At 45.0% G+C, this 12,169-nt stretch overlaps 1 protein-coding gene across 1 annotated transcript in view; it reads left to right on the plus strand.

Annotated features, from left to right (window-relative positions):
- Window positions 1-253: 253 nt before the first annotated feature.
- Window positions 254-12,169, plus strand: part of Arhgap20 (Rho GTPase activating protein 20) — a 74,126-nt gene continuing 62,210 nt past the window's right edge. The window contains exon 1 of the mRNA XM_076925183.1: window positions 254-534. Coding sequence (XP_076781298.1) covers window positions 430-534 — 105 coding nt within the window. The 5' untranslated portion in view covers window positions 254-429. The remainder of the gene's footprint in view (window positions 535-12,169) is intronic.

Genomic DNA, 12,169 nt, shown 5'->3' on the forward strand with positions numbered 1-12,169 from the left:
GCGCGGGAAGGGACGCTGGCGGGAGCGAGCGGACAGGCGCGTGGAGCTGCACCGGAGGCCGTGCTGCGTGGCGCACGGCGCGTGGCGAAGCGAGAGCTTCGGACCGGTGGAGGCACCTCGTGAGGTTAGTGGCTCCGGCAGCGACAAGCCCGGGGAGCTCGCTCCCGGCGGCGCGCACGGGCGGCGCGGGGAGGGCGGCGGGGGCGGGGCGGACGCGGAGGGGCGGGGCTGCGTGGACGGGCGGCCGCCCCGAGCGCTTGCTGCAGCCGGAGCAGAGTGCGGCGAGCGCGACGAGCGCGGCGCGGGCGGCGGTCCATGGCCCCGACGGGAGGCGCGCCGCCCGCACCCGCAGCTCGGCGTCCGGCCTGAGCGGACCGCGCGGCGCAGCCATCCGGTTCTTGGCTTGGGCTTGGTTTGCAGATCTTCTTCATGGAAGCGATGTCTCCACAGCAGGATGCTCTAGGGGCGCAGCCGGGGCGCTCCTCCTCGCTGACAGGCATGTCTCGCTTCGCGGGAGGCCCTGGCACCAAGAAGGTGAGGACGCCCGAGCGGGAGGCCCCCATGGGCTCGCTCCTTCCACGGGTGCCTGGTGCTGAAAGGGGTTAACGGCCCCACCGTGGGGTGGGGTGGTCGCCTCCCGGGATCCCCCGCTATCTTCTCTGGTGGGAACGGGTCTCAGAAAAGCCCCTTGCCCCTTCACCTCTGACCGGGGGAGTGCCTCCCTGCGAGCCTCCCGAGGTAGCCTTAACCTGACAGCCGGAGGAAGGTAGGAGGCGGAGGGGAGGGATGATGCGCCCACCCAAGGCCTCCAAGGGGTGTCGGAGATGGGTGCCATGGGCCACACTGCGGGATTCGGAGGTTTGACTCGGCCTAGATCTAGGCTGGCGGTGGGTGGGCAGCTTCCCGAGGTCCCAGCGGGGCGTGGGGGGCTTGACTCAGAGCCACCCCTGAGAGGGGACTTTGCATGAGCCTGTGGGGGCGGTGCCCTTGTTCCCTGACACCCGAAGGACCGGTGCGGGCAACTACTTGTAGCTTTTGCTGGTGGTTGCCTGGTCCACGGTGCAGCGGGAGGATTTCGATGGAGGTCATGTGTCTGCAATAGGTCCCTGGGCAAGTGCACGTGGGCCGCGAGCTTCTGGGCTCCTGGGAATTGATTTGGGTGTTTCTGTAGCCATGTCTGCCCCTCTCCCTTCCTCCAGCACAAAACCTTCCGATATTTGGCCATATTTGTTCCTTACGGTGGTGTCGCCTTCTCTAGCTTCTCTGGAAACAAGTTGGGATGAGAGATCATTCTAGCTCTTCCCTAACAAATAATGTGAAAACGTTGCATTACTATAATTAGAGACTCAAAGGGATACACTGGCTCCCTGCATGTCCGGATTTTATGGCCTTTCATTAATCTTCCCACTAGGATGGTGGGTTGGCTGGAGGTCAAAGAAGAGAGGTGATAGCTGTATGGAAATGTATGTGAGCTCCCAAGGATCTTGGACCTGTCGCAGAGCCCTCTATGGGTGTCTGTGAACTTGATGTATGGGCAGTAGTGGCGGCTCAGCCTTTGATGTATAGAGGCTGATGTTTGCCCTTGTGGGTTTTTTTTTTTCACCCTTCAGAGACAGTGTGTGTGTGCGCGCGCGCGCGCGTGCCTGTGTGTGTGTGTGTGTGTGTGTGTGTGTATGGTGTGTGTGTGTGTGTGTGTGTGTAATCCGGTTTTTCTAAATAAAACGTTAAAATGTCAGGATGTTATTCTTAATTTAGGATGGTAGACGAACACTAGGCAATTGGCATAGATTTAAAGCGTTTTGGTTTCATAAACCTAAGGCATTGGAAAGAATCAAGCATTTGTTTTCTTAAAGACTGTGGCTCCGCCCCTGAGGCTGATTAAGTATGCTAGCAAGGGGCGGAGGGGAGGGGAGGGGAGGGGAGGGGAGGGAAGGGAGCCTTAAAGAGTAGCTTTATGATTTTCAAGCTGCACTTGTCCCATAACGGAAGGGAGGCTGTGTCCTTTTTCCCTATGCTCTGTTGTCTCAGAACAGTCACTATCTCTAGGATGGCGTCCTTCGTTAGAAAACACAAAGAGCTAGTACATTTCCACCTCCATCTCCACTCCCCAAGACTGTTGAGAAAATTGAGTGAAGGATGGCACATTGGCACAATAGTGTTAGCCGTAGTGTGCACTTTCCCATGTTTGTAATTCACAACGCTCGAGCTCCGGGTTATTCATGCCGTCATCTAGGATGGGTTTTCAACACCTTTCTTCAGTCTGCAACGGCTAATCCACCACCCTTCAAAAGCGTCCAAAACTTCTCCACTCAGTCCTGCACAGCTTCCACTGCAGTCCAGGCTGCCCAGTACCCATCTCTAACCTGTGCCTTTGCACAAACTCCCTCTGACACCTCCGTGTCCTTCTGTGACCTGTCTGAATTTAGCAGTACTAGAATGGGTGCTGGTGGTTTTTTTTTTTTTTTTTTTTGAATTGATGATGTTCATTTGCTTACAATTCTGAAGGAAATTCATTTTGCATGCCTAGTAAAACTTTTGATACTTTTCCTTGGTCCCTTCTACTTCTCTCATTCCTTTTCCCTCCTCCTTTTGTATGTTCCTCAGCCTCCTGGGCCTTCATTTTTATACCCTAAGTCAAATTCATTCCTATTTTGAGGAATTGGTGTTATTCCCTTTATGTCTGCCCAAAGAGTTGTTGGTTGGTTTTCCTTTTTTTCATGTTCAAATCTTAGGACTTCTAGAGGGCCCTCCCTCCCTCCCTCCCTCCCTTTCTCCTTCCTGTGTAAATGGAATCCACCTCCTGTCATGCTCCAGGCTTTCTGCTTTATTGGTTGTCCTAGCATTCATTGCACTTGGCATTTTCTCCTCTTCTTGTTTCTTTCCCAATACCTGCCTCCCTCCCAACTGTGTCTTCGCCCTGCCATATAGTAGTTGTTTCATAAGCATTCCTTGGGTCATGACAAGCAAAGAACAGGAGCAATGTGGCCCCTGCCCTTAGAACGTTCTCTTTAAGAGAAGGATCACCAAGCCTTAAGGAAACAGTAAATACTTAGGTTTGCCAGCCTTATGGTCTCTGCTTAAGTTTTCCCCTGCAGCTCTGAAGTAGAACAGACACTATCTAAGTGAGCCGGCTTGACTGTGCTCCAGCAGAGTGTTATGTATAAGAACATGTGGTGGAGGCCAGTGGGATGGCTCATCAGGTAAATGCACTTGATGAGCAAGCTTGAGAGCCTGGTTTTGGTGCCCAGAACCCACGCTAACATAGAAGAGAACTGATTCCACCAAGTTGTCCTGTGACCTCCACACACCATAGCATACAGGTGTGTGTATGTGTATACACATGTACCATATACATCATGCACACATACAAGAACAACAGAATAAACATATCCTGTAGTTTCCTGCCCCCTGGTCTGGAGCATTGTTGTTTTGAGTGAGACCTGGTCAGGTGATGAAGCTTGTTCATCCTCAGGGTCTGGTAGCTGGTAACCACGTGCTTGTCGAGCTCCTGAAATGTGGCTGGTACCCTGAAGATATTAACATCCCTCTTGAAGTTTAACTGATAGACAATAACCTCACATATTTAGAATTTATAAATCTAAGGTTTGATGTATGTATGCACTTAGAAAATATGGATCTTCCCAAGAAGTCACCCATCTGACTTCTGTCTTTATAGACTAAGTATGCATTTTCAGCTTATATAAGTGAAATCTTATTTTTGTTTTTGCCTTCCTTTCACTAGATATAATTTTCAGATCCACCTATTTTTTTTTTTTTTTTTGTATGTGTCTGTGCCTCTCATGGATGAGCTGTAAAGATTGAATATCGTAACATGGGAGTTTCAGATTTTATATGCTTTAGATTTTGAGTTGTTTGGTCATACAAAATGAGATACCTCATGGGTGGCATTCAAGTCTTAATATAAAATTAGTTCACATCTCTTACATGTATAATCTAAAGATAATTTTGTTCATTGTTTTTAGTGCACCTGTATATTGACCTCAACCCATCCCAGGAAATGTGGAATAGAATGTTCTTCTTCTGTCTTATATCAGCAAGCCGAAAGTTTCAGAGTTTGAGGCAGTAATTTTGGATGCCAGGGTTGGGAACTAGGGATGTTGAATCTATAATACACTTATCCATTCATTTGCCATTTATTTATCCATTCATTTGCTTCTTGGCTGTTACAAGTGAAGATGCTGAGAACCTTCATTCACAACTCTGCATTGACCTATGCTTTGCGGGGGAGTGTAAATATTTAAGCATGGATTGGCTGGGTCATATTTAGCCTTGCTTTCCTAAGAACAAAAGTTCTTCATTGGGTGAAATCTAACTTGCTTCTTTAATTTGATTTCATCATAATTAACTTGAATTTAAATTTATATAGTAGTGTTTATTCAGTGGTTGCCATGTTGGATAGCAGGCTTAGAAGGAGAGCTTAAAAACAGTAACAAAACAATTATTAAATTGTGTTATTAAATGGATCATTAAAATTCAATCCCGATTTGAACAAATGCAAGTATTCAGACGCACAATGCATTCTGCACTGAGCTGTTGAAGGGAAGGTCTGTTTAAATTGTCCTTTACCTCTGTAAAGGACAGGACTCATACATTAAAGAGGATTTCAGAAAGTAAGGGTAAAATTAAATCCAGAGGTCCTAGGGTGGGTGTTTTTGAGCAGCTAGCCTGTAGGTACGCAACAGAAGTCAGTCTCGTTGTTTTATAGCTTTATTTATTGTTTTAACCCCCAGAATTACCTAGCTGAAGAGCTCACCTTTATATGCTACACACAAGATACGATGAGTTTTAGAGAAAAATGTAGTCTACTCTAGATGATAGAGTTCGTGTAGTTGAGGGTCTCCAGAAGAACATACAGTAAATTTGTGTAGTGGTCCCTAGAATAGAGCTCTCAAATGCACTTGCAGCATACAGATGACAACTTAAGTTCTTCTGGGATAATGTGTTCTTTGGGGAGGTCCCTATTTGTCCTTCGCGTCCCTGGTACAGTAGAAGCACATATTAGAGCTATGTTGGTGTTAGGAATGGCTTGTGTCAGGCTCCAGCACACTGATCCTTGGCCGATGCTTGATAATTAACAACTTTTTTAAAGGGGGCAGTGGATATTGGGATAGGAAAGAGATTTATAGGCATACCAGTCAAAGTAAAATAATTTGAAAATCGTTGTAGCATCTCAAATGTCACAGCTTCTGTTATGAATTCTACTGTCTCCTCTTTGTGCATTTTAAGGGTCCGGATCTGTTTATAGCATTTGGTGGTAGAATACCACCAGCACCACTACCCTGTGCCAAGAGCTGACTACTTTAACCAAGCCAAGCATATGTGTGGCACTAGGCTTGAATGAAATGTCTTAATAGTAGGCTTTAGTTTTATTCTTCAGTACTGAGAAAAGCAAGCCCGTGCTTAAAACTGTGTCCTACTGAGCCCTTCTCTGGTGTTACTCACAAAGTGAATTGCATAAAACCAACTAGGAAAGATTCTTTGCTCCAGTCACATAGGTCCCTAGGTAATGTTAGGTGAACACTGACTAATAGTGGCCCTTCATGCAGCTACACGAGTCTTCTTATTTTGTCAGCTCACTAGGTGCTGTGCCTAGATGTCTGCCCCTTTCTGGTGTTTCATAGAAGGAAGACAGATTTCAGGAGCTTCTCAGCCAAGCTGAATGTCTGTGCTGATAGTTCAGCCTTGCCTGCTGTTGGAAAGGATATCTGCCTGTAGACTCAAGACTATAGTTTGAAGTTCTGTGTAGATGCACCAAGTCCTGTGTCTCTGATAACTCCACTGTGGAAAGCGATGTGTGGAAAATGCCACTGAAAGTTACATCAGTAAACTAAGAAGACTTGAGTCTGAGTTATTATTATTATTTTTTTAACCATCCAGGGGTGATTCTTCAAATGTAGCCCAATACTGTATTCTAACATAGCAAAAAACTTAACTTTTTGTGGCTCTAAAATTTCATGTTATGATAAAATCAGTTAGATATGAAATGAGGTATCTTTTATCTGCATGCATTTATTTAAAAGTGTGTGTGTGTGTGTGTGTGTGTGTGTGTGTGTGTGTGTGTGTGTTCGTTCACAGGCAGAGGTTAGAACAAGACATTAGAAGTCTTCCTTGATGGCTTTCTGCTACCTTCAGACAGAGTCTCTCACTGATCCCAAAGCCTGCCTTTCTATTGAGCAGACAGACTGGCCAGGCAGGGAGCTCACAGGATCTGCTGGTCCCAATGCCAGGGCTGCACACACAGCTGTGCTCCTCTTTATAGGTGGTTGCTGGGGATCCACACAGGTTCTCATTCCTGCAGCCTAAGCACTTAGCCATTGAGCCGTCTCCCCAGTCCCTGTTAGTTAAATCTGAAGAGTGAGCCTCAGGGATGAAGATGGGAAGTTACAGCACACAACCCATAGATACCTAAAGGTTTTGTGCAGTGGCTGTCATCTGTTCTGAAATAAAGATTGCAGCCAGGCAAGGGTTGCTCCCAGAGACTCCAGCATTCTCTTGAGTTACAAATTAGCAGAGTCTGTGAGACAAACTGCAACACATTTGGTGATTGAAGAGAAGCAAGAAAGCTGGAAAGGAATCCCTTCCTATTAATAACTGAGGAGTCTTGATTTTTTCATGGCCCTTGACCTTCTCAGGATATGTTGGGTTTATTTATTTATTTATTTATTTACTTATTCATTCATTCATTCATTCATCCGTTCATTCATTGTATTGTAAATGCATCACGTGTCTATACCACAGACAACTTACTGGAGACATACAACTCACATTGTTTTTCAACCTTTGTGGACACTAACACTTATTACTATTAAGTACTACCAAAAATAGCTGTATAAAGTCATGTATAGACATAATGGGCATACACTTATACCGTGATATATAGTACTTTGGAGACACACGTGTGTGTATATGTGTGTGTGTGTGTGTATACACATAATTTTGTTACTCAGTGGAGTGTCTTGAAATACACCCCTCATGTCTAAAATACATCTAAAATAAACTTGTACTATAGGAAAAGTCTGCTTTCCCGCTGTTCCTGTTAGGTTTCTCATGTTCAAGATTAGAAATCTGTGAGTCCCTGTCTGTTTAAGACACTTACATAGAGCAGGCTCTCTATGGTAGTCACAACTCTAATGATTGTCTGGAACTAGGGTAGGGTAATCTTTAGTTTTTGTTCCTTTTTAAAAAAAAATTATTTATTGCATCTATGTGGGTACACTGTTCCTGTCTTCAGACACACCAGAAGAGGGCATCAGACCCCATTACAGATGGTTGTGAGCCACCATGTGGTTGCTGGGAATTGCACTCAGGACCTCTGGAAGAGCAGTCAGTGCTCTTAGCCACTGAGCCATTTCTTCAGCCCTTAGTTCTTGTTCTTGTAATGGATGGCTCTGCCACAGTTTTGGAGGCAGGGAAAGCAGAAGGAGTTCCTCAGTGACTTCTGCCTTCCACCCCAATGGTGCTTGTAGGCAACACAGCCCAAGTTATTTTTAAATTTCTCCTCAGCCTTATTTTCTTCAGGACAAGTTTAGCTTAGAAACATCCAGCCAGCAGCAGAGGCAGCCCTGTCAGCACTGTGTGTCAATAGTGAGCTGAGCGGTCCTGACCTAATTTTGACAGACACCTGTCACACGGCATAACTGGACGTAAAAGCTGTTTTTAGATGTCTGGTCACTCAAGAGGACTCTGGGAATGGAAGGTATGTGTCACCACATCAGCTCACGTATCAAGATCTGGAACACCCAACTTCTCCACAGCCTGTGATTTCCTAATTTACCTGGGACCTCATTTACGGCAAAGGGAACCTAGTATTTCCTCTTCCCCACTCTAGTGGCCATTTTATACCTGACCGTGGAGAAGAACACTATGTCTAAGTCCAGCCATATCCTGATGTGTTTCTGTTGATTATAACACCTTTTTCCTCTGAGTGTGGAAAGTGAAAGACTAAGTTATAAGGCAGAGGTTCCCAGTCATTGCAGTATGCCTCATACCATTAAACCCTTGGCCCTCAGACAGGTGGGTATTGGGATAGCCCAACTGTACCTGTGATTATCATAAAGTGTCATGACTGTATGAATTTTGTGTTGGCCATGATGTGAAGAACTGCAGCAGAATCTTGCTCTAAGGCACAGAGCATCTGTGGTGGACCTGTGTGCTTGAGTGCTGCTTTTGAAAGGGAAGCGTGGCCAGAGGTTGAAGCTGGTGGCTTTGATAGAGACCACAGTCCAGCCAGTTCAATAGCCCATGTGATGATAGGACAGCATTGTGGATAGAGGCAGAGGAACAAAGAATATTTAAGGGACACTGTGGTGTTCCCTCATTTATAGGCATTACTGTAAGTCTTGAATGTGTGCCCCAATATCACAGTACTTTTCAGTTCAGGAATTTCTTATACATTCACACAGAGAGATAGGGCAGGAATTAGGTCTTAGGGAGAATCTGAGAAATTATGTCCTGGAAGTAGGGCCCAGTAGGGCTACATTATATAGACTCTTGATTTGTTGTTGTTGTTGTTCAAAGTAATGATATTGAGAAAATAGCCAAGAGTAAAAATGTTTCTATCCGACTGTCAGAAGGAATATTAGTCTTCTCACAGTAGTCTTTATTGTGATGTTTTGTTGAGCTAAATGTTCAGTCTGATTCTGGACAGCACTGTTTATGAACAGATAGAGCATTCTACTTAGTGTAGGCTGAACGGACAATAGCTGGAAGTATCAGCTCACGCAGCTCTCAAAATCTTGTTGTGATAGTAGGATCCAGAAGTAAGGTGCAGGGTTAAAAATAATTCTTTTCCCACTGCAGAGCCAATGTTTTTGAACTATAATTGTGCAGTGGCTTGAGCATGTCTCCACAAATAAATACTGCAGGCATGTGGGGAACTAGAGAGAGAGAGAGAGAGAGAGAGAGAGAGAGAGTTAGAGTTCACTGCTCACCAAATTGCACAGACTCATCACAAAAGGATTAGTAGTCAAATTTGAGCCAGCAAGTTTGTAAACTTGATCCAGTATTTTTATAGCTGTGCAAATCTGTAGGTCTTCAAACGATTCCCTCAAATCTCTCATTTTAACGTTGTTTTGTTAACTTTAAAAGCTCAAGGGTGATGTTAGCACTGTTTCTGTGAAGTTTGAAATATTTGATTTTTTTTATTTCTAAAAAAAAAAAAAAAAAAAAAAAACAGCCACGAAAAGTTGCAGTTCACTTCCGGCTTAAATCTTCCATGCTATCCCTTTCTCTTGATAGTATTTATTTATGTTTACTTTTGGAGAAGACTAAGAACGCCGGATATGGACTCGAGTGTGAGGTGATTAAATCAGGGCCATAGCTCTCGTTGGACATGCAACTAAAATTCTAATGACAACCTCTAGGTACGGGGGCGTTTACATAGACAGGGCTCCCCATATAGACCTTTGAAAAAGCCCTGTGAAGACTTACTACCAAAAGACCTTCTCCACATATAAACATAAACAGAATTTCAAAGAGGTTAAGTGGAGTTACCCTAGACTAGGGAGAAGGACAGCAGTGCCTCTCCCAAACAGTATCAGCTAGCAAATTCCGGTACCAGATAGGTCATTCCCTTTTATGAGCTGTTGATCATTAAGATCCTATAGACACCGTCACCACTACCACCACCCCTAAAAAGACAAAGCATAATGACCATCGCTGTTGCTCCTGGTTACCCTCCAGAAACGTAGTGGTAAGATCGTATTGCCAAAGACACTACATGGTGGAGTCCGAGAGCAAGGAGGAGTGAAGCTGACACTGACCAGGAAGTACTGTTCCTCCTGGCTCACTTTCACAGTGCTGGCGGGTGTTCTGGATACTTCAGAGGACAGAAGCAATCATCAGCTGTGCCCAGCTGTGACCCTTGTAAACTACAATGACAACCGGCCTGACAACACACGCCCACTAGTGAAATTGCGGCATGAGTGTTATGCAGGTAACCAACGATTTTCTGTTTGGATTTAAGGCCTCAGAAATCTCATGCCTGGTTCCTTGAACTGTCCCATGAACTTGTGAATGGGTAAGGCATAGGCTCTAGTAGAAATTCTACTCGCATTATCCTGCTAAGTGGACACACTATCAGACTGTTTTCTAAATGCTCACCCTACAGCAATAAGTTAATGCATGACTCAGCCCTCATCAGAGAACCTTCCTTCTGCAGTAATGACAGTTAGCACAGAGGCCTCCGATGGTCAACATGCAGAGAATGAAAGAATGAAGTAGCCAGCCCAGAATGGGACATCTGTATAATACCCCTTCCTCCCAAGCCTGGGAGATCATCGATTGTAAAAGCCAGAGATGGTAGATGACTGCAGGGAAAAAAAAAAAAAAAAAAAAAAATTCAGGGTTTTCTGGACATGCTACACATGAACTCAGAGCAGCTGTGACTGTATGCACAAGATGAAGCCAGACAAAATCAAATATGGATGGGGTCTTCCTCCCCTCAGAGCTGAGTGGCATCGGATGGCTGCTAGGAGGGTTGGGTCCCTTTTTTTTGAGTTGCTGCCCATCTCCAGCAGGTGGCCCTGCTTCATGAACAGGCAGCGGGGAAGTGGACTCAGTGGGGTTTTTTTGTCTGTTTATTTTTGTTTTGCACGTGAAGGTAGGAGGGAATAGTGTCAGGCAGAGGAAGAAAATAGAGGCAGATTTTATAATGTTTAAAATATTGAAGTTAAATAACTTTTTAAGAGAAGAAAAACACTTCTAATGACACAGCATTATTTTCTAGAAAACACTAGGAAGTGTATATTATTCCTCCCTTTACTGAATATATCTTTTTAAGCAATAAAACACAAAAAATTTCTGGGCCAAAAAAATTGTTTTCTGAGTTGATGAAAAAGCCAGCTTGGTCCTTCAGCTGCCTGTTTATAAATCTATTTCCCTACATAGGTACACTCACCTCCTGCTAGTCCTACGTGTAACCACTCTTACGTAGCTACTTCTGATGACTTGCCATGCAAACACCTAAGGGAGTGGGTGACAGCAAACCCTCACAAGTAGTCAGGCCAGTCCCAGAGTTTCATACAGAGCCGCTGAGCTCCCCACTGCTCCCACACAAACAGCAGTCAGTTTTACATGTCCATGTAGTATGCATTGGGTGGCTGTTAGAAAATTCTAATTTCTGGTTACAAGTCAGTTTGCTGAAACAGAGCCTAGTGGTTTAGTAGAGAGGTAATTAGTTTTTTTTTTTTTTTAATTTTGTTCTTTATTAAACGCACAGTTGAAATACTGTACAGTTCATCTGCTTCAAGTGTACAGTCATTGATTTTTTTGATTGGTTCTTTATGCATTGGTCCTAGGGCACTGTAGCAATATATTTTGTATATAGCTCCTTTCAGCGTGTGTTCACTATCTGCTTCAGTGGTTTAAGTTTCTGAATGAAAGACACACACTCAGCCTTTATATTTTAATATACCTTAAATAGCACATTAGCTTGGCTGGTTCTTAACCTCCACGCAGTTAATCCACCTCCCACTGATAATCCAGAGTTATCACTAAATTCTTTATTCTTCCTTGGCTGCCCTGGGCTCAGTTGGGCAACCCTCTGGGCCACACTCTCCTGGATCCTTCACATGGTTGCTTTACCCCCACCTTCTCCACTCTTCTCAGGCAGAGTGTCTCCTCCCTCACTCGCTCCCAGCATGGTGGCTCTCCTTCCTCTTTGTCACTAGCTGGGGAATCCTAAAAGCCCTGCCTTTGTCTGCCCTGCCCAGCCATTGGCTGCCAGCGTCTTTATTTACCAATCAGAACCTACTAGGGCAGGTTCCCAGAGGCTCCCTGCAGTCACTCTGAGGCAGTTTCTGGGAGCGTGATTAGCATTCATAACACAAGCAGCTACAGGGAGCACTGATTACCTCATCAAGAACCACCACAACTGAGTCATCTCCTGATGCCCTACCTTCCCCAGCTCAGGACAAACACTAGTCTACCATTTGTGTTCTGAACAGCTTCTGTAGTGGAATCCATACTACATGGCTCTTTGTGACTGTTTCCCCTAAATTGGCACGATGTTTTCCAGCTTAAGGCATGCCGTGTCATGGCGCCCATTAGTGCTTCTTTTATTACCAAGTAACATTTCATATGTAGCATGTGACATTGTGCTTACTTATCCTTAAGTGTGGTTGTTTCCATGATTCTGTCATAGATGTTG

Source organism: Arvicanthis niloticus, chromosome 26 (assembly GCF_011762505.2).
Source record: "Arvicanthis niloticus isolate mArvNil1 chromosome 26, mArvNil1.pat.X, whole genome shotgun sequence".
Lineage (NCBI taxonomy): Eukaryota > Metazoa > Chordata > Mammalia > Rodentia > Muridae > Arvicanthis > Arvicanthis niloticus.